This window comes from Phasianus colchicus, chromosome 1, assembly GCF_987193195.1.
Source record: "Phasianus colchicus chromosome 1, bPhaCol1.hap1.1, whole genome shotgun sequence".
NCBI classification, from domain to species: domain Eukaryota; kingdom Metazoa; phylum Chordata; class Aves; order Galliformes; family Phasianidae; genus Phasianus; species Phasianus colchicus.
In genome coordinates, this window is record NC_143436.1 from 85,778,163 (window position 1) to 85,797,558 (window position 19,396).

At 40.9% G+C, this 19,396-nt stretch overlaps 3 protein-coding genes across 18 annotated transcripts in view; 2 read left to right on the plus strand and 1 right to left on the minus strand.

Moving 5' to 3' along the window:
• Positions 1-42: 42 nt before the first annotated feature.
• Positions 43-10,811, plus strand: CCDC181 (coiled-coil domain containing 181). 4 transcript variants are annotated; one of them, XM_031613191.2, is made up of 7 exons: positions 43-390; positions 1,400-1,467; positions 4,694-4,854; positions 5,390-6,367; positions 8,814-8,960; positions 9,586-9,740; positions 9,963-10,811. In XM_031613191.2, the coding sequence occupies exons 2-7, from the start codon at positions 1,419-1,421 to the stop codon at positions 10,123-10,125; spliced, it is 1,653 nt and encodes a 550-aa protein (XP_031469051.2). In that variant the 5' UTR covers positions 43-390; positions 1,400-1,418; the 3' UTR covers positions 10,126-10,811. The 4 variants fall into 4 exon arrangements, with proteins under 4 accessions (XP_031469051.2, XP_031469054.2, XP_031469053.2 ...); XM_031613192.2 differs by lacking the exons at positions 43-390; positions 1,400-1,467 and adding exons at positions 2,221-2,309; positions 2,628-2,825; XM_031613194.2 differs by lacking the exon at positions 1,400-1,467 and having other exon boundaries at positions 46-390.
• Positions 10,812-10,909: 98 nt separating this feature from the next.
• On the minus strand, positions 10,910-18,025 carry BLZF1 (basic leucine zipper nuclear factor 1). Of its 4 annotated transcripts, none has more exons than XM_031613199.2 (7): positions 17,951-18,025; positions 17,390-17,447; positions 15,954-16,396; positions 15,099-15,298; positions 13,431-13,559; positions 12,624-12,843; positions 10,910-12,299 (listed from the first exon to the last, which is right to left on the minus strand). In XM_031613199.2, the coding sequence occupies exons 2-7, from the start codon at positions 17,406-17,408 to the stop codon at positions 12,114-12,116; spliced, it is 1,197 nt and encodes a 398-aa protein (XP_031469059.2). In that variant the 5' UTR covers positions 17,409-17,447; positions 17,951-18,025; the 3' UTR covers positions 10,910-12,113. The 4 variants fall into 4 exon arrangements, with proteins under 4 accessions (XP_031469059.2, XP_031469058.2, XP_090007202.1 ...); XM_031613198.2 differs by having other exon boundaries at positions 17,895-17,962; XM_090151076.1 differs by having other exon boundaries at positions 17,929-17,952.
• NME7 (NME/NM23 family member 7) overlaps positions 17,966-19,396 on the plus strand; it is a 92,516-nt gene continuing 91,085 nt past the window's right edge. For 5 of the 10 annotated variants that reach the window (XR_004169754.2, XR_004169756.2, XM_031613201.2 and 2 more), the window contains exons 1-2: positions 17,966-18,045; positions 19,205-19,348. Coding sequence is in view for 3 of the 10 variants with exons in the window: in XM_031613201.2 (XP_031469061.1) it covers positions 19,343-19,348 (6 nt within the window). In the remaining 7 variants the exon portion in view is untranslated. Of the gene's footprint in view, positions 18,153-19,204; positions 19,349-19,396 lie in introns of all 10 variants that reach the window. The other 5 variants (XM_090151112.1, XM_090151107.1, XM_090151126.1 and 2 more) reach the window with 3 other exon arrangements.

Here is a 19,396-nt window from a genome sequence, read left to right on the forward strand (position 1 = left end):
TGCCAGCATTAGCTTATTAGCTTCTTGAATGTGCAGGGGATTAAAATCTATGCTTGCATAAAGCAGGGGGCTAATTAATAGCTCAGATAGCATAACATTACATTTCAAGGCAGATTCAAGTGTTTCACATCTCGTGCTGATGAAAGGTGCTGTGACAAGAATCCTGATGCTGCTTCTCTTCTGTGAGCAAAGCAGGTCCACGTGAACTGTGGCAATCCCCCTTGCTCCTCCCATCGCACACTGCCACAGTGATAGCTGAGAAGGAACGTCAAGCTACTGCCACGAACTGGATTCCTGCCTTAGCAGCAGGTGTGGTTTGATAGGGACGAGAGAAATACCACGCGTGGCTGAGCTGCTTCCCTGGGACATGGTGGCTGGTATCCTGTTCAGGTAAGTGTCAAAACTGAATCTGTGCATCCTGTGCCAGGTTTGCTGAGGTCATTGTTAGGGGGGGAGGCTTGCGTTCAAAAGATAAGGGACAGTGGGAGCTGCTAGAGGACGCAGTACAGCAGGCAGCACCCACTGCTGTGCTTCTGAGCTGTCGTTGGCCTTGAGAGCCTGCCAGGGCACTGCAGAGTTACGTTAAAATTTGCTGTGGCTGTGTGCATGTGTAAAGCAGGGGCTGTTTTGGCTGTGCTTTCAGGGAAGGGCTCTGCACAGATACGATTACATTTTCTACCTTATTGGCACAAGTGTAGCTGATTACTGGGAAGGAAAGAGAGACTTTAGTTATGAAGGAGGGCAGGGGGCTAGCAGCTCTGGTTCCTATTCCTAGTGACTTGTGACAGTGTCAGCTGTCTCCTACTAAAGATGTGACAGTGCTTGTTCAGTGGTACTCTGTAGGTGTCATACAGCCTTCCTCTGGTAAGCATGCTTTTCCTGAATAAATTGGTGTTTCCTAAATGCAGTATTTGGTGCATTAGCGACACAAAAAAGAGCAACCAGCATGTAGGAAGCCTGGCCCTGGAGTGCTGCACTGCTCAGCTATTGTTTCCATTGCATCTCTTCACAACTGTGTTGTGTTGTGGTTCCATCACAGAAAGGAACATCAGAAGACATAAAATTAATGACATACGGGTTCAAAAACATATGCGCATTTTTAGATTCATCTTAGAATATAATTACATATTCATTATCAGGCATTAAAGCTTGATCTTCCAGCAGTTGAGTCTAATCCTTGTCTTACAATCAGGCTGACTTGTAATTAGAAGAATAAAGCATCTCTGGTGAATGAAAAGGGCGGCACTGCTTTGTAAGATGAAGGGTGTGCTTGTAGTAGAAGAGCACAAAGAGAACTGGGGCAATATCAAAGCTTAATTTTAGATGCTGTGAACTTGTCTATGCCACCTGTCTGTAAGTGTGGGGAACTGAAACTCAGAAGTGTCATCCTCACATACAGGCTATCTGCCTGACCCTGCATGAAGCCAGTGACTGACGTTTTTGCTACTGTGGCAGGGACCACCATCGGTAGGTAACATCTGAGGTAAATACTGGGGGGCCCTCCCTTCCCTCTGAAGCATTTGGCCTTCTGGCGTGGTTCTAGGCTGTCTAAGCTTTCTAAGCTTTGTTAGGCCTTTTAAAATCAAAACAGGGCTCTACTGCCGTGTTGGGAATAACGAGCTGCATGCCAGGACATCTCCTTGTCCCGTCCCTGTGCCCACTGTGCTGCTGTGGCCCCAGCCTCCATGCCAGCAGGAGCCCAGAGAAGGGACATAGCCCGCAGTGAGGTGTGGGGAAGCACCATGCTCTGCACAGGGAAAACATTCCCATTCTTAGCGTGACCTGAGGACGGCTGGGCCTGCAGCTCGTGAGGGGGCTGGTAGGGATGAGCTATCTCAGCTCAGAAGGTCATTTTATTTAGGATTGTTTCTTAGTTCGCATTTATTTCAAAGCTGTAGGAGCGATGTGTGATTATCACAGAGGGGCACCTCCTCAGCGATGTAGCACTAACAAACATTCCCGTTTTGACAACGGGGCATGAAGCTGCAGGCGGGCAAGCCGGAGCAAAACGGCACCAGAACGCCCGCGGGTGGACCCGACGAGCCACCATACCGTCCTCACGGCGACGAGGCGGCGCCGCCCGGCGGCAAGGCTCGCGCCCGCCGTTGCCATAGCGACGGCCACGGGGGAGGGAGTTTGGGCCTCGGGGGCCACCATCGGCGGTGACCGTTGCTGCGGGGTGGGGGGGAGGGGGGGGGTGCTGTTGCCATGGCAACATTACCGCGCCGGGCCGAGCCGCGCTCTGTGCACCAGCGAGGCCCGGAGGGGTGGGCCTGAGGCCACAGGGGCCTCCATTGGTGGGACGAGGGGTAACGGCTTTTAATTAAATTTAGATGACGCGGTATGGAGAAATTTGTCACGCAGAGGGCGGTGAGGCCCTGGTACAGGCTGCCCGGAGAAGCCTGTGGGTGCCCCATCTCTGGAGGCGTTGAAGGCTGGGTTGGGTGGGGCCCTGGGCAACCTCAGCTGGTGGGGGGGGGGCAGGGGTTGGACATGGATGGGCTTTAAGGTCCTTTCCAACCCAACCGTTCTATGGAACTGAAGATCTGAGATTCACTAAAAACTTGTGGTCCCTCCTGAAGCTGAGTGCTTTTAATTCTTACTTCGTAATTCCCTCAACGGATCAGGAGCTGATTCAGGATCTTCTGGAACAGGATTGTTAAGTTAAACTGACAGTACCTCTTCAGCCACAACTGCTTCATGCTATGACAGAAGAGGTTGAGCTTACACTACGCTCTTTTGTTATCTGCATCATTAAAAAAAAAAAGTTCACTATTAAGCAGCAGAGATTGTCATGCCTGTGTTTTGTTAAAGGCACAATTCAGGTTTGTACCTTTTAAAACTGCTTAACCGTAATTATGAAGAGGTGTAGGAGGAATAGTTCTTTGTGCTGAATATGTCCTAGAGTAGGGTAACCTCTGTTAGGAACTTTGGTATGTGCCACTACCCAGAGCAAAGGAGTTTGGAAAGGAAGGAGCTTTTCCAATTGAAAAGTTATTGTGTCTGTCATGAGAAGAGGTGCAGGTAGAACATGAGGGGAAATAGATGTGGCATAGAAAGTCAAGAATCAGAACAAGTCTTGAAAATTTTAACTCAAGGGTAACCTGGTGTGAACAAGTGATTATCCCAGCAAGTGGTAGCTAAACAGAAATGAGAGCTGGGAATAAAAAAATGTCCAGTTTTCCTTGAACTGAGTTTGGTTTAAACAATAAGGAGCTTCCATAAAGGTTGTTTGTATACAAGTTTGCAATAAAAGTACCCAACCTTATAACTGTTCTTTCCTTGTAATTAAATCTTGACTAAATTTTGGGGCCTAAAAGAACAACACGCTCATCAAGCGTGGAACAAAGAGTTGTGGGAGACAAAACTGTGTGTGAGTACATAACTGAGAACTCCTTGATGCTCATCCGAATATAAAAGAAAAGGTTAAGCAGCAGTTTTTGGATGTTACAAAACATATGACAAGAAACTTAGGCAGAGTGGGAAGTCCAGGCACAGCCCTTCCTGCCTGGAACAGCATGGCAGATCAAACAGGCAGAGCTGTCCTACTGTTCTGGGGCCTCCTGGGTCAGAGCTAATTTCTGTATCCCATGTTGTGCTGCCATGTGCTTACTCATATCGAGATCCTTTAGTGTATTGTGAGGATGCAAAGTAATTATAGGAGAGAGACAGGTGGAAGTGGCAACTTCCAGATTACAGCAAAGGGTGCAAAGAGGAAAGGAACTTTTTAACAGCTTCCTTTTATGTTGCTTCAATAAACAAGTAGAAACAAATTAGGGAGTGAATGATGAGTGGCTAAAGCTGTAAAAAGAACAGAATCAACTGTCTGGTCTGTGTCTCTGCATACCCTCAACCCTTTTGTGTCTTTAGGTGGGAGTGAGTGATTCCAGGCAGGCACCCTGGCATCCAAACTGGAGCCATTGGCACCTATGTGCTGTGCAGTCCAAAGACTGTTTAAAACATTCTGTCTTTATGGTGGCTTGTCTTCAGTTTTGTCATGAGTTTGACTATATCCAGCTTGATTAACTGGCTACATTAATTATTAATTATTTCCCATCCATTCAAACCAGAATGGAATCTTTTTTTTTCGGCAGTCTCACATGGTGTCTGTCTGACTTCCTGACCCCAAGTATTAGTGGAGATAACATGGTGTGAATGCTGGCTGCTTGTATATGTTTGGTGATGGTAGCAGAAGGCTCCTGCCTAGTAAGAGAATGTCTTCTCATTTTAATAGAAGCTTTTTGTTGTCTCCTTCTCTTTTAAGCTGTGACGTAGATCTTCTAGAATCCCACAGCTTTGTAATGTAACTTAAAAATATTTAAAGGAGAGATGGGCAAGCAGGTAGAGCGCAACGCTTAGGATGTAAAACCCATCTGGGAGCATTGAAAGCTCATAACACTTCCAAAAATGAGAAAATAGCGATCTCTTTGTTAAATAAGGAGAATATCAGTTAGGAGATTGTGTGTTCTTGTGTAAAGTCTGTAAGAGAGATGCTGAGTGTTTTGATTCAAATCTTCTTCCACCTAAATAGAGCTGGAAAGGCCAAAGCCATTCATATTTTTTAATCATCCTTAGTTCTGAGGTGCTGTGGCACTGCCTTACATGGCTGTACTGATTACTGCTCACACGTTTGTTGTGGGAGATAGCCGTGTTCTCTGCTGGAGTTTTAAAACACTTCTTCCTTCTTTCGTAGCATTACTCTACCATTGCACCAAAATGAGTGAAAATGAAGACCAAGGTAGTCTGGCAAACACGGATAATTTAACAGAAAAAGAAGAATATGAGGATGACTTTGAAAAAGACCTTGAATGGCTAATTAATGAAGAGGAAAAGGAAAACCTTGGTGAAAGAGAGGTATTTGTTAAATTAAATGTTAGTCTTCTTATTTAGAAGGCCAAAAGAATATATATTAGGAATACTAAGCACTAAATTCAGTGTGGTTTGAGATGTGTGGGTATGCTTGCTGAATTTTGACAAGGAAGGTTATTTGGAATGACAGCGGAAATTAATCCAGTGACCTGGTTAGTTTGCTTTCAATTGTCTTAAAACAAAAAATTCAGTGTTCATTGAAAATGTATTTGGTACAAAAGTACTTCTGGTTCCAGTGCAGGCTCCTTTGAGTACCTGTGCAGCACATCACTCTTTTTTCACATTATCACTGATTGCTTCAGTGCTCGAGTCGTGGTTAGTTAAGCTTTGTGTAGATATATACATGGAGAAAATGTTATTAGTGCCAAAAAAGCTATTTGTTAATATGTTCTCTGTGTGATAGCCCCTTTTAAAATACACGTAGTTAGTACTGCTTTCCTCTTTCATTCTTTCTTTTCTGTTTCTTGGATACTATTCTTTGTTGATAGAATAAATTGAGATAAATAGCTTATTTTTTCAGACTCCTGAAAAGAAAGAAGATGACATTGAGGGGAAAAATGTTAAAATCATGGCGACCTTTGAGGAAGACCATGAGAAAATGGAAAACAATCCAGATGAGCTTTCAGAAGGAGGCGTAGATGTGAAAGTGAAGCCCTATGAGGAAGAAAGTTTGATGTCTGGATCTGACACGAAAGAGGGAGACCAGGTTTCTGATACTGATAGTGAATGCTCTATCCAGGAATCCAAGTTGGAAAACCAGGAGGAACTGGATGAAGAGGTAGATGAAGAAATAAAGCGTTATGTCTTGGAAAAGATTGAGGAAGCCAACAAACTGCTGGAGAATCAGGCTCCTGTGGGTGAGAACAGAGAGCGGAAGTTAAAATTTAAGGATACTTTGGTGGATCTTGAAGTTCCTCCTCTTGAAGATGCTGAAGTTTATAAAACAGACCTTGCAGGAGGAGATGATGTTTCAACTAAGCTGTCTCAGTTGCATATTTCTAATGAAACTGGACCGGAAAGCACATCACTTTCATTACCTGCTGGCAAGAATGAGGAACAGAAGAATGGTAAAGTCTTAGTGGAAAAAGATGGAAAGTTTGAACTTTTAAGTTTACGTGATATTGAAAGCCAGGGCTTTTTGCCCCCAATAAGTGTTTCTTTCACTGATATTGAAACCCAGCGTACGTCTCCAAAATCCTCTCACGTCAGTTCTTCTGGCACTGTCTCTCGAATGAAGGAAGTACGTCCAGTAAGACCAGGCATACGTTCTTTTTCTCCTGCTGCAGAAGAGTGTGCCTTTTTGCCTAAGCCTCCATCTAACCCTAAACATCGTCCAAATTCTGCTATCAATGCTGCAAGAGGTCTGGGAAAACGGAAGACTCCGCCAAGAGCACAGTCTGCAAATGTGCCCTTGAGAAGTTCCACTTACTGCCTTTCTCCTAGACAAAAAGAACTACGGAAGCAGTTGGAACAAAGGAGGGAAAAACTGAGGAAAGAGGTAAAGATACAGAGGCAACAAGCAGATCACAATGACCATCACATTCCTCTGCCTCATAAAGGCCACATGTTCACAGCATTTACTCTGTTCTTTCATGAGAAAAGAGGCAGTAGTAATATTAATTTTCTGGAGTTTGCATAGAATCTCTTAAAATTCCTTTCATTTTCTTAAAACAAGCCAAAACCCAAGAGAATTACAGATAATGGCACAGGATTATACCTTGCTCACAGGAGAAACAAAATATTTATTTTATCAACTCCTCATAAATAGACTTTCTTTTGCTTTACAGCTTTTGTACTTACAGCTTTTGTTTATTGACTCCCTCTAAATTCCATTGCAAACCCATTATTTACTGAAACGTTGTACACAATATCACATCTACAATGCAGTGTAATCTGTGGGGAAACCACAGTCATGCAGGTGCATCTTTGGGTGCTGATGAAGCAAGTAATAGACAACTCTCATATGGGACAGTGTTTAGTCATAAAATAAGATTTTACACAGGACAGTGACTGTGAGAACTATCAACAAGAGTGCACATGTTTAAAATGTATGGAAGACTTCATAAGGAGCATGCCTTGTTGGTTGCATGAGATGCATGCAGGTAATATCACCTTGAACGATAATGCAACAGGATACTTTTTTTTCCTATAAATATTTTGCATGGGTGACTGTTGTAGTAAATTTTCTTAATGAGTTTGTTGCAAAGTGGGACTTTTTCCCTTTCTCTGTGAATGGATATTATTTTTCCTTATTGGTTTTACCTGGTTGCTACACAGAGGACAAAAGGAAGAAAATATTCTCATGTCTATACAGGGCAGTCAAAAAAAGTGTATTTTAGAAAATCAAATCACTGTCTATTCAGGACGTACATACTTTCAAAATTTAATTATTTCCTCAGCTTCTTATTCAGAAAAATATTTAATAGCAGAGTCAGCTTCTGACAGCTGCTAACAGGAGTTTCATAAATCTTTAGCGGAGTCTTTAAAAACAGAGCTGCTTTGCTTCACTTTGTCGATACAATTGGAGAAAGAAAAAAGATAGCTTGTGATATGTTGCAACTTGTTTTTCTACTTAAGAGTTAAATATTTCCTTTTTTTTTAAGAGCAACATTTCAATTCACAAATTCTATGTGAGCATAATAATGGTCACATTTAAAAATGTTCCTTCCAGACCTGACAGGTAGTATGGATTCTACTCAAACTGTTCACACTCCTCTAGGGTTCCAGTCAGGTGCTTTAAATATAAGGTCACTGAATAAAAAGGTCACGGAAGCATCTACCAATTTGCTGTTCCATGATGTTCTAAAAGAGCTGGTTAAGTAGTTTTGAAGGCCTTTCAATCCATGAAAATATCTGTAGCCTGCTTTATTTGGAAAGTTTGCTGAGGCATAGATCAGTAACGAGAGGTATGAAATGTGAAGAGTTACTAATGATGTGTTAATTTTGTATGTGTTAATTTGTACACAGAAGACTAGATCTCTGGATCTCTTGACCACATACTTCACACATTTAAAGTAAATAGTATGATGTCCATTCTTAGGCTAACAGTGTGCACTGCACCTCTGTTGGCCAATTTATGAAGGACGTAAGAATGTACTTCATTTCTTCATTCTTGAAGGAGAACAAATGCATGATTGATTTCACAGGCACGAAACATTCTTGATGTTATTGGTATCCATCTGCCTTATTTTGGGTGGGTTTCTTTCAGCAAAGAAGCTGTGCATAGGTGGGAGGATATCATCCATTTGCAAGAGGGCTATTGCAATGAATGGGGTTATCAAAATGCTGTAAATGTCCTTATCAGCTTTCTGAAGCATTGTTTGAAATCTTTTCCCCTGCTTGTACATACTTGTTAGCTAAAATGTGATTAGTAGCTAGAAGAAAGTTCTCAATTTTGTAAGTATCAATTCATTTTGTGAACTTTTGAATGGTGCTGAAATACATCCCTAAGAAGGCATGTTACAACTTCATGCCCAGAAGAAGTTCCTTATTAATAAGGTAGTGCCAGCATTCCAATAAGTAGTTAAATATCCTTTTGGATTTAGTGGTCTCTCAAGTCAGAGAGTTTCTTTAATTTTTAAAATGTATCAGTTACCTGTGATTGCCTTCAAATTAGCTCAACTGGGCAGATGTCCATTTGGAAGTTCTGACCTGTTGCTTTTGAAATTTTCATGAGATGTACCATGAAAATGATGGTAATCTCAAAAGGCAGTTAGGTTGGAGGTATCTATATCTAACCTGAAGCTGTAGGGAAGTGCTTGGACTAGCTTCTTCCTAAAGATTGTACCAAATAGCTACAGTCTGCTTATCCCCTTTTCATCAATATTTTTGTCAGAATATAATTCAAATTACTCATTTATTGTCCATTGTGACAATAAGGCCTTTGCAGATTAAGGCAATCGTTTTAACAAGTAAAGTTTTATTTGCTCTTAATTTCATACAAGGAAGAAGAAAGGAAAAAAGAGCAAGAAGAACAGAAGAGAAGAGAGAATGAGATGGTGTTTAGAGCTTGGTTACAGAAGAAAAAAGAACAAGTGCAAGAAGAAAAGAGAATTCGTCGTGCAAAGGAACTAGAAAACTTGAACAGCAAAGTAAGGTTACCTTAATGTAGCAGTGGGAGTCATACTGATCTGATTCCATTTGTAAGCCTGGGTTCTTAGCTATGTCTATGAAAATGGGCAGCGATGGGAATTTTTTTTGGTCATACTGCTTGCAGGGAAGAGCTAGATTGACCAGCATGTTCTGGATGGTTCTGCCTGGCAAGTTGGCTCTTGTCATACAGGCTCCATTTGTGAACTCATTCACAATTCACAGGAGAGACAGTGATGCCCTTTTTTTTTTTTTTTATCAAGTGGATGACTTGATTGAGCCCAGCTGTGAGCAAGCCAGAAAAGCCTTTAAGTTTATTCCTTACCATCAGAATTTGTTGGCAATCAGCTAATGCATGTGGCCTGACCAGAAAATGATGATTTGGATACTCTGAAGTTCTTCTGTGTTGCAACAATGAGCTGAAAAAGCTAAATTCTGTATTTTTTATAACATGCTGCTTTGAGTGCTTGCTCATGTATTTATTCCATGACATGTCAGCAAACGTCCAATGCTATAAGTTTCTCTAATGTCAATGGGAGATGTCAGCGGAGTTCCAAAATTATAAGAGTACAACTAATATAAAAGTTGTTTAATGATGACCCCTGTGCATATGTCTTATTTAAATAGGAGAGAAACAGAAATCCAGAAGAAGCTTTCAAGTTATGGCTTAAAAAAAAGCACCAAGAACACATGAAAGAAAAACAAATAGAAATTTTGAGACGGCAGGAAGAGGGAATTACATTTTTTCCAAGGACAGAGGAATGCAACAGAGCTTTTAAAGAGTGAGTAGAATCCTCTGAAATCCATTTCATATATCAGAATGACACCAGGAGTATTGGGATGAAGTGCCCCCCCTGTTTGGGACAGATAGGCTTTTAGATTGACTTGGCCATAATACCTTTATCCTGGTGGCTCTATTTAAACGACGCCAAACCTACTTTGACATAATGAAATAAATTTTTCAGTTTTATTTTTATCTGTCAGTCGTGTTTCTCTCTCTACAGATGGCTAAAAAGAAAGAGAGAAGAAAAGCGAGCAGAAGAACTGGCGGCTAAAGAGACAGCAAGGCAGCTCAGATTAGAAGCTAGAAGAGCAAAACAGATGCAGAACATCCACAGCATTAGTTCGGAGCCTAGATCTTTTCGCTTTAGAGACAATTACAGTTGAAAATTTGGAGGTAACCACTGAGTTCTTGGGGACAGCCCTCTTAATTTTTATGAGCTTCTGCTCTTTATAGCTACCGACTTTGTGGTGTTTTTAAAGCTTTTTAGCAAATTCAAGTCCCCTTCTTTGACAATGGTTTTGCTACTTATTTATAATTAATTTTGTTGAAAAGCCTGCTTTTATACACAACTCAGGGATCTTCTTGGTTTGACCAAATCAAAGTAAGAGCAAGATCTGTTTGCGAGGGTGGCAAGTACATTTCCTTTTAAAAGGCACTTTATACTGAACTCCACCATGAATTCCTGGATGCAGGCTATTTTATTATTTTTTTTGCTGGATTAATATTGCTATTTGCTGCTTGTGATGAGTGTACAACTTGTGGTGTTGGAAAATGCTTTCTGGAATCTCTGCCACTTTGTATTGGCTTGTGGAGCAGCTGTTCCAGCCCAACTGTAAGACTATTCTAACTTGGGGAAGTGGTGACTAAGGGCAAATGTGTATGTGAACTTGCAAGTTTTTGGAACTTTATTTCTGTGAGTCAAACTGATGCATTCATATTTAGTAATTTTCTATTCCATGAAATGAAAAATAATCTAAATTATGACCTTTACCAATATCAAGGAAGCTGAATTCCTTGTGTATATTTCCATGTTTGCTACATTTATTAAAATATTACCACCACCTTGATATTGGGAACTCATGATAGAGAATGTGCTGAAATGACTGATGAAATCAAAGTTATCTGCAGGGAACACAGGGTCTGAAATGAGCTGCATTAAATCCAAAATTGTAACTTGTAAGCAAAGAAAATTTATTGTATTCTTCATGCAAACCAAAGCATGCCCAAGAACAGCAAGAACTTGTAACTTCCAAATTCTGCTCATGGTATGACACTTAAAAGAAAAAAAAAAATGGGTGAAAGCAGCTATTGTAGAAACCCTTTTCCTAAGCTAGACACTACCTATGATAAATCTGGGAGTTAAATTAAAATGCTTATTTGCATCCTCCTAATTTTCCTCTGTGTTTCCTCTATGTTCTGCCTTTGGATTTAGCTGCAGATAAGCTGCAGGAATACTCATTTGAACTTGCATCACAATAACAGAATCATAAAGTAAAAAAATATTTTTTACTAATACTTGTGCAAAAGTAGTGCTTATCTTCAGCCTCCCATAACACCCAGGAAGACTGTGGGTAATGAACTTTAATGCAAGTTTAGCTTTCAACACTGTGTACCAAAGGAGGCGTATCTGTGTTTCTTTTCTGAGGATTGACTACTTAACAGCATGACTCTAGAAGACAAAAGAGAGGGAAAAGCCATTGTTTTACCTGTATGAAAATACAAGAATATCACTCCACAGTTTTCAAGAATCCATTTAAAACCAGTTAGCTACAACATATAAATAGTAGAGTTCATTCAAGTTCTTTTCCTCTCCTCCACACTCTTTCAGAACGTACAGCTATAAAGACTCATTGCATACACTCCTTATGACTAAATTTAAAAAATTGAACATAGACCTGAGGACAGTTCATTGTCTTGGATAATACTAAAGAACCGTGGAGCTGACTGTATCCTAATGACCTGTGATTATTATTATTTCCTATTTAAAAATATAGCACTTCCTTTGCTTTGGTATAGTTTATACTTTCGCTTCCCTCTGAAGATGATGTCATTAAGATTTGCTAATAAGATTGTCAAATTTAAATAGTCAGGGGGATCTCTATGCTCTAGAAATTGAACCAGCATAAAGTCTTTGGTCTTGCCTTTGTAGAAGGAAGTAGCTTTTCAGACTGAAAAGTAGTAAAGTATCCCACAGAATAAGGAAATCCTATCAGTCCCTGGCTTCAAGAGGCACAGAAGCAGAAAATACAGGATTTCCAATTTTAAACCCACTTATATAGAAAGAAACAGGAAAAAGGGGAGCCTGCTGAACACCAACTAGTGGAATTCTTCAGAAAGAGTGCATGTGCGGTTATAAACATCAGCCATGTTTTTAAAGGGCTATCAGCTCTCCTCGACAGTGGTCACAACAATTGAAAGTTATATCTTCATATCTTGTATACGGGTGAAACCTTCCAATATTCTTCTTTGTAGAAAGGAAGGAAGAGGGAGAAGTCTCAGAAAAAGAAGCTTCTGTTGATGTTTCTGTATGTGCTGCTGGATCCAGTACACGTAGCACCTAAGGGAGGAAAAGCTGAGAATGAAAATGTATCTACTAAGCTTAATAGGATTTATCCTTCTGTAACCTTCTGTAGAAGGTTTTCTACTCAAAAGCAGTGTTTTTCAACTTGATTTCAAACAATACATATATTATTTATGTTGTGCTTATTCTTCCACATTTTTGATTTTTAAACACCAGACAGCTCTATCCAGCATGTTTCCCCGGCAAATCATTTTTAAATACAATATTAAGCAGTTGCCACAAAGCAATGCTTTTCTTTCTGAAAACATGATCCTGAGCCTGTGCTGTGTTGAAAGACTGAGTTATATGAAGGGTTCTTACCCTTTCAGCCATTTTCTCAGCAGGGGTATTGCAAAACTCCACAGCCGTTGAAGTCTTTTTTGGACTGCTAGTTCCAACATTTCCAAGAAGATGTGAGCTTACTGCTTTGGCTAGTTTACAGTTCACAGCTGCTAGCTCTGTTGTAGTGTACGGCTGGGCACTGGGATAGTATGTCTGTTGTCTCCCCCACTGAAGAGAAACCATCAGTTCCTCCAGAAGCCTGCAGAGAGAGAATATTTAGAGGTTTTCACATTCCATACTATCAGCACACATGCTTCAGTGGAATCTTCCCAAAATTTGATGTACAAGACAAATGTTAATCAAAAAAAGTTTAATTATTTAAAGCAAGGAGGCAAACCAGGTTACTTTCACTGACAAGACTTCACCAATGCAGAATTTTAATACTGGAAAAAATTAAAAGACATTTGTCAGACTAAGCATTGAAAAGTCATTGCAGGTAAAAGAATCTATTAGTTTTGGAAAGAGAGGATTCTTGAAGTTAAGACAGTAAGTGATTAACTACATATAGTCTGCGGCTATGAGAGATATTAGTTTCACCTTCATACCTTGAAGGTATATGACCTTCAAGAACTCACTCCTCTATGGAATACTGGGGAAAGAATTAATGCTACTTTGGCTTTCAAAGCTGAGAATGAAAAGCAGCTATACTAATCATCTGCATATCTGTTTTTTTTCTTAAATATAACAGGAATAGAGGAAGGTTATTCAATTCTTCTCCAGCCCAGAATAAACCAACAGAAACGAGAAGTTTGTAGAGAGGTAATCTGGTTTAGGAAAAAATCATACTTTTGTGTATGAATCATTTCTTGGCGGAACTGATCACGTTCATTCAACAGATCCTGGATTGCACTTTGTGCATCTCTGGTTTGACGCTGAAGAATTGCTCTGGTGTTGGTTAGCTCATCAGCCATAACCCTGCAAAAGACATTTCCAATTAGTAATTTAAGTGAGCAGTTTGAAAGTCACCTTCATTCTATTGCAGACAGTATTTAATCAGCTCAGTCTTAGGATTAAGCTGCCATTCCCCTTCCTTCCCCATGCAGAACCTGTCAACCTAATTACAAAGGACGTGTAGTAAGAGCAATTTCTATTCAACTACAATCAATGCAAGTGCAAAACTACGTTTCAACTTGCTGAGTTTAAACAATCTAATGCCTCTCTATACAAATGGGTAAGTGAACATGGTGAACAAACACCCTGACAGACAAAGCTGAATACATTTTGTTATTGACCAGGTTCTTGCAGGTACACCGTAATCACATCTTTTCACAGTCATTTCTAAAGATAACAGCTATGGCTGCAGACTGCATCCACTTCTCTGCTTCTCTCAGGGAGCAATACCTAGATGTTAAATGCTCCAGATACAAGCATGTGAGAGCTGCTTGTGATATTCTGCTATTCTATGCCAACAGACCCCTGGAGCTGGTACTTCAATGCCTCAGATACTGCAATACCAAGAACAGAATGCACTTTAACAACTACCAGTAAGGAATCTGAGACTTGAATGAATGAGAATCTTACAATAGCAAAGGTGTTACTTTGATCACATCTCCACACTGTTAAATGTTACTGGAAGAGGCTCCCTTCCAGTTATCTTAGGATTCATATTAATGCTGAAGAAACAAGTTAAACTAGGATAGTAATGCTTGCCTGGATGGTACTACCACAACTGCTTATCATTCACTCAATACATCAAAACTGCTGAATACCAGCAATTTAAATGGAGGAGATCATATATTCCTATTTCCTTGAAGCAGTAAGTCATTTTCATAATACGCATTAAGCATCACTAGTTAAAATGCAGTGAGTTGTATATGAGTACAGTAGAAGGTTAAAATCCTATCACTATTTGCAGATCTGGTAGATCATCTACACTTAGCAAGTTAAAAGTCTAATCCCTTATCAAATGAGACTGACATTTAGACCAGCTTAAGATTTGCTCCTAACTCTTACAGTGTATTAGTTTATGAGTACAGAAGTAACCATAGGGTTTCTAGCACTAACACAACCAGCATTTAATGAAGAGGTCTCTCTATTCTTCCATTCTTAGTTGCTGGTTTTAGTAGATCCCTGAAAAATTAATGAACTTTTTTTTTTTTTTTTACAAATTGGTGATTGCTGTCCTGGAAGACATTTTTAAACCCTAAACTGGATACAGTTGATCAGAAATAAGTACTTCTCTTATGTTAACAATAACTGGAGTGAACATTTTAGGAGTATTAGGACCCACTCTGTTACTTTTGAAAGGCAGAACTATTCTATTGAGATTTACAAGGAGCTTATTTTTTTTTTTACCTCTTCTACTGATTGAAACTAGTAAGTGTCTTACAATAGCTGTTGTGGTTGCCCTCTGCATGCATATACATATATATATATTACATACACATTCCCAAGTGCTGGAGTGGGTGCATATAATAAAAGCCTACACAAAAATGGTGCTTGAAGTGGGAATACCTGCTTGCTAGGAATTTGCTTCGCCACACATCACACTGTATAGACATGCGCTCCAGTTGTTCAGACAACTGAGACAGATTCCGGCCCAAGACTTCATTTTCCAGGATAAGCTGATTTTTCTCACGAGCCATCCGCTCAAAGTGATACTGCAGATCATCCCCAACAGAAGCAACAAGTAGTTTCTTCAGCTCCCGATTCACCTAGAATTAGACCAAACTATCTGATCATTACCAATATAGATTGAAACACTTTCTACTTTTGTATGCAGTGCAACTTAGGCAATTTATTTTTTGACATGTGCAGTTTCTGTTTCCAGAATGGAATGCACCCAAAGGAGAGGATAATAAGCCTCACAATCCACTCCAGTGAGACAAACTTTTAAGACTAATGCACATTTAACACTTCCTTGTTTAAATTTTAACAGCATTCGAGGAGGAAGAATGAAAATCTGGTACACGAAACAAAGAAAGTTTCAGTCCTATTCAAGTCCTGACTCAGTAAAATAGCAAAGGATTACATAAGACATTTGTCAGTTATGTTACACCTCCTTCTATGGCGTAACATTTTTTTACTAAGTGTTGGGTCATGAGAAAAGATCTTGCTCCTCAAAAGACATTTCCCTGCAGCCCTACAGTGTGTTTGTTTCTCCCAGATTCATGCTTTGATATTTTTATCTGTTGACAGAGAAGCACCAGAATACTCTGACGCATTTTTACTCTCTATCTTGTAAGTTCAAAAAGAAAACAATTTGTTTCAAAGCTTCAGTGTCATAGCAGTTATCTTTGATTTTATTCACAAACTAAATGAACCAAAGCAGCTCAACTGTGTGAGAAAAAAAACCCTTTTACTTCTTACCTCTGTCTGTATACGTAGCTGATTAGAGAGACCTTCTTTATCCTGTAACAACCGCTTTTCTGAATTCTTCAGCTTTTCAATTGCATTTTTGAGCTCAGTCTGTTCTTTCTTGGGATCTGCAGTTCCATCTGACTGATGGAAAGCATCTCCTTTGTGTCCCGCTGATTTAGCTACTTTAGCATTTTTAGTTGCAACTACATGAGTGATAGCTGCTTTGGGGACTAATATACGCACGGCTTCAACTTCTATTGATTTATCAGCATGTATCTGCCCTAGCTGGAGAACTCCAGGACTCAGCGATGAGACTGCTTTTTTTTGTGGGCTGTGGTGGATGTGATGGTTTGTAGTGCTGGCTCCAGTAGTGCTTACTTCTACAGATTCACCCGTCTGCTCTGTTTCCATGCCATCTCCAGGTCCTCGGATGGGTGACGAGGCATAGTCAACTACAGTTCAGAAACAGCAGAGGAAGTTTACCATCTTAGTGTCATTGCAACACTTCCCTTCATTTATGTACTTTAGAGGTGAAAGTTTTAATTTTACACTGCATGCACAAAACAGTCCTTTGCAGCAGGAGCTATCAAGTACAAATTAGAATCTAGAAAGCCATTACTCAAGTGTGTGTTGCTAATTATGACACATTCGTTGATAAACTGTACTAGTTTCCATCACATAATATTGGATAGACATGCAGATATAATCAAGAACTATTAAGGAGAAGAAAAACTGACAATGTTACCTATGGACTGACAGTGAACTTCAGCTTTTGGGAGCTGACAAAAATCACAGCAGTCCTATTTAAAAATCACTGATACAAAGCTGCTATTAAGCTATACAACCACTAACACCATAAGAAGTTTAAGAGGTTTTAAATACTACAACGTGTTTTGAGTTAATGATTTAAAAAAAGCCAACATATCAGTTGCACTTCATTTTTAGTTAATAGCCTCCAGTATTCTACTTTCTGCTCTAGATTCCCAAATATGCCTGAAATTCATTTTGCTGAAGCTCATTAAGTTTTTGGCTGAGTTAAATGCTATCACAGTAAGGTTTCCTCACAGCGGGCACGGCAGGAAAGCTTCTCAGAACACTGCTACACATACTGCCATTATTTCTCATACTGCAGAGAATAACATGTGCCTGCATCCTCTGTCCTATTCCCAGCGCTGGATTTCAAAAACACAATAGTGTTGCCATTACAGTGCTCTGTTTTCAGGATTCAGGCAGAGCCAGCAATTTCTAAAGACCACAGAGGGCTATCAGACAAGGGTACAGACACGTAACCGCGCGAACCACAAGCGTGCTTTTCCAGGCAAAACCACGTTAGGACATCTAGTTCAATTAACTGATCATTTCATGCAGTTAAAGAAATAAGACTTTAGAATTCAGGTTAAAGACCTTTTAATCCAGTCAGCTCAGATACCACACCAACCACCTACTTTTTTCTAGAGATGTCATTTTCTTGCTAGCAGTCCAGCTCTTCTTAACTACGTAATCCTGAGGAGGAAGGGAGGGAAAAACATCTTCAGCAAGTGAAGTTAATCAGCCCGTTTTCTAGTACAGCCTCTAAAATTCAGTTCAGTGGCACGCTGATACACCGTTTACTGTGAACTATAAGCTCTAAAGAAGGTAAAAAGCCCACACCAAAAGAAATGAAAAAAAAACAAACACGCCTCCGAAACCCGAGAAAAGTTAAAAGAAGGATCCGACACTTCTGGCACTTGCTGCTTCTGTCACTGAGGGCCGGGCTTCAACTTCCATCTCTTGCTCGTCCAGTTCCAGTTTCCATTCTTCAAATCACTCCTTCCAGTCTCCCTCCTTTTTTGCAGAGCCCTCACCCCACCCTCCGCAACTCCATCACACTCCCTCCCGCCCGGCGCCGTTCTCGAACCCCAACCCCAACGCCCCCCATCCTCACCCCCCCGCACAGCCCCCAGCCGTTACCAGCACACCAGCCCGCACAGCCCGCACCCGTCACCTCCGCCAGCGCCGCTGCCCACCTTCCGCTTCCGTCCGGAACAGCCTCACGCACAGCGTCGGGCGGGGCGTTCGTTGCCAGGGCCGCGGGAGGGGAGGCGAGGCGGCCGCCGCCATGGTGAGCGCCGGGGTTGGGGTTGGTTGGGTGGGCTCTTCGCTCGGGGTTAAAGCAACGGGGTGCCGCCCCCCCCCTCTCTTCAGAGGCACCGTGGTCTCTTGACGTAGGTCCGTGACTTAATGCTGGTTTGTATAAGTCGCTGTTGTGTTTGTTTGTTTGTTTTTCCTTACCGCAGGAGGTTAGCGGTTCGGTGCTTGATGGCTATAAATCGAATCCATGCCTGTCGCTTAGCCGCTAAAGAGCTTGAGGATGATCACTTCACGGTTTTATTTCTCCCTCTTATTGCAGACACTCGTGCCCTGATATTTTCCTGTTCATTGTTCGTGCACGCTCAGATCTAGTTTTTGCTGTGTGTAATTTTCTCTCATTGCAGTATCCGAGCTGCATAACGTGTGCCAGCTGAGGTTTCGCTGCCACTGAACAGAGCAGAATTCTTGTTTCTTGTGCCTCAGTTACTCATAGTGCCAAATAATCTCTCTTTTCCCACGCTCCTGGCTGCGTTCTCCAATCTAACTGCAGTCTCTTCAATCTAACTCCAATCCACTGTAACCTTCAGGGATTCTTCCCTGTGTTTTTGCTGTTAGTTTTTCCCTGGATATTTGAATTTATTTTCTTGGTTGTCATTGTAATAATTTGCAGCCATCTCTACGGGATTACAGAAATTCAGACCATTTCTCAGATCGTCAAAATCACGTTGAGCTCTGCTTACCGAACTGCAGTCTCTCTCCCAGCTTAGTGTGAGCCCGGATTCTGAAAGTTCACTTCTCTGTTTCATTGCCAGCATGGCAATGAAATAAAACATGACATAAAACCAGGTGTGTGACAGAACATTTTGGAACCTCACTTGAAATTGACTCACAGCTTGCAAGAGAATTATTCCTAATTACTTCTGCGTATGGTGGTTGTAGCTGTGCTTTAATGTAGGTCACAGTTCCCACATGCCAGAATGTGGGGTGTCTTAGATTGGAGGTCCTATCAAAGCCAAGTGCATCACATCAGTGCCTTCTCCCTTACTTACTTAGCCCAGTTACCATGTCTGAAAGGGAAAATGGTCATGACAGGATTTTTTCTTGTCACTAATTAATGTTATTAACTTTGTATAACCATTTTGTCTTCAGAGATGCTCGTTGATTTTCTAATAACTCATCTTGTTCCAAAGCCTGCAGCTAAGTGAGCTGTCCCAGCCTTGTTCTTCTCCAGTCCCTGAGGCCGTTCTCTACAGGTGCTCAACAGTACGAGTGGGTTGAGGTTTCTGTGGCTGCTGTCCTTAGTGCATCAGAGAACATTTCATGTGCTGATGCAAGTATGTCTAACTTTAAACTCTTCTTTCTTTCCTTGTTTTGTAGTTCTG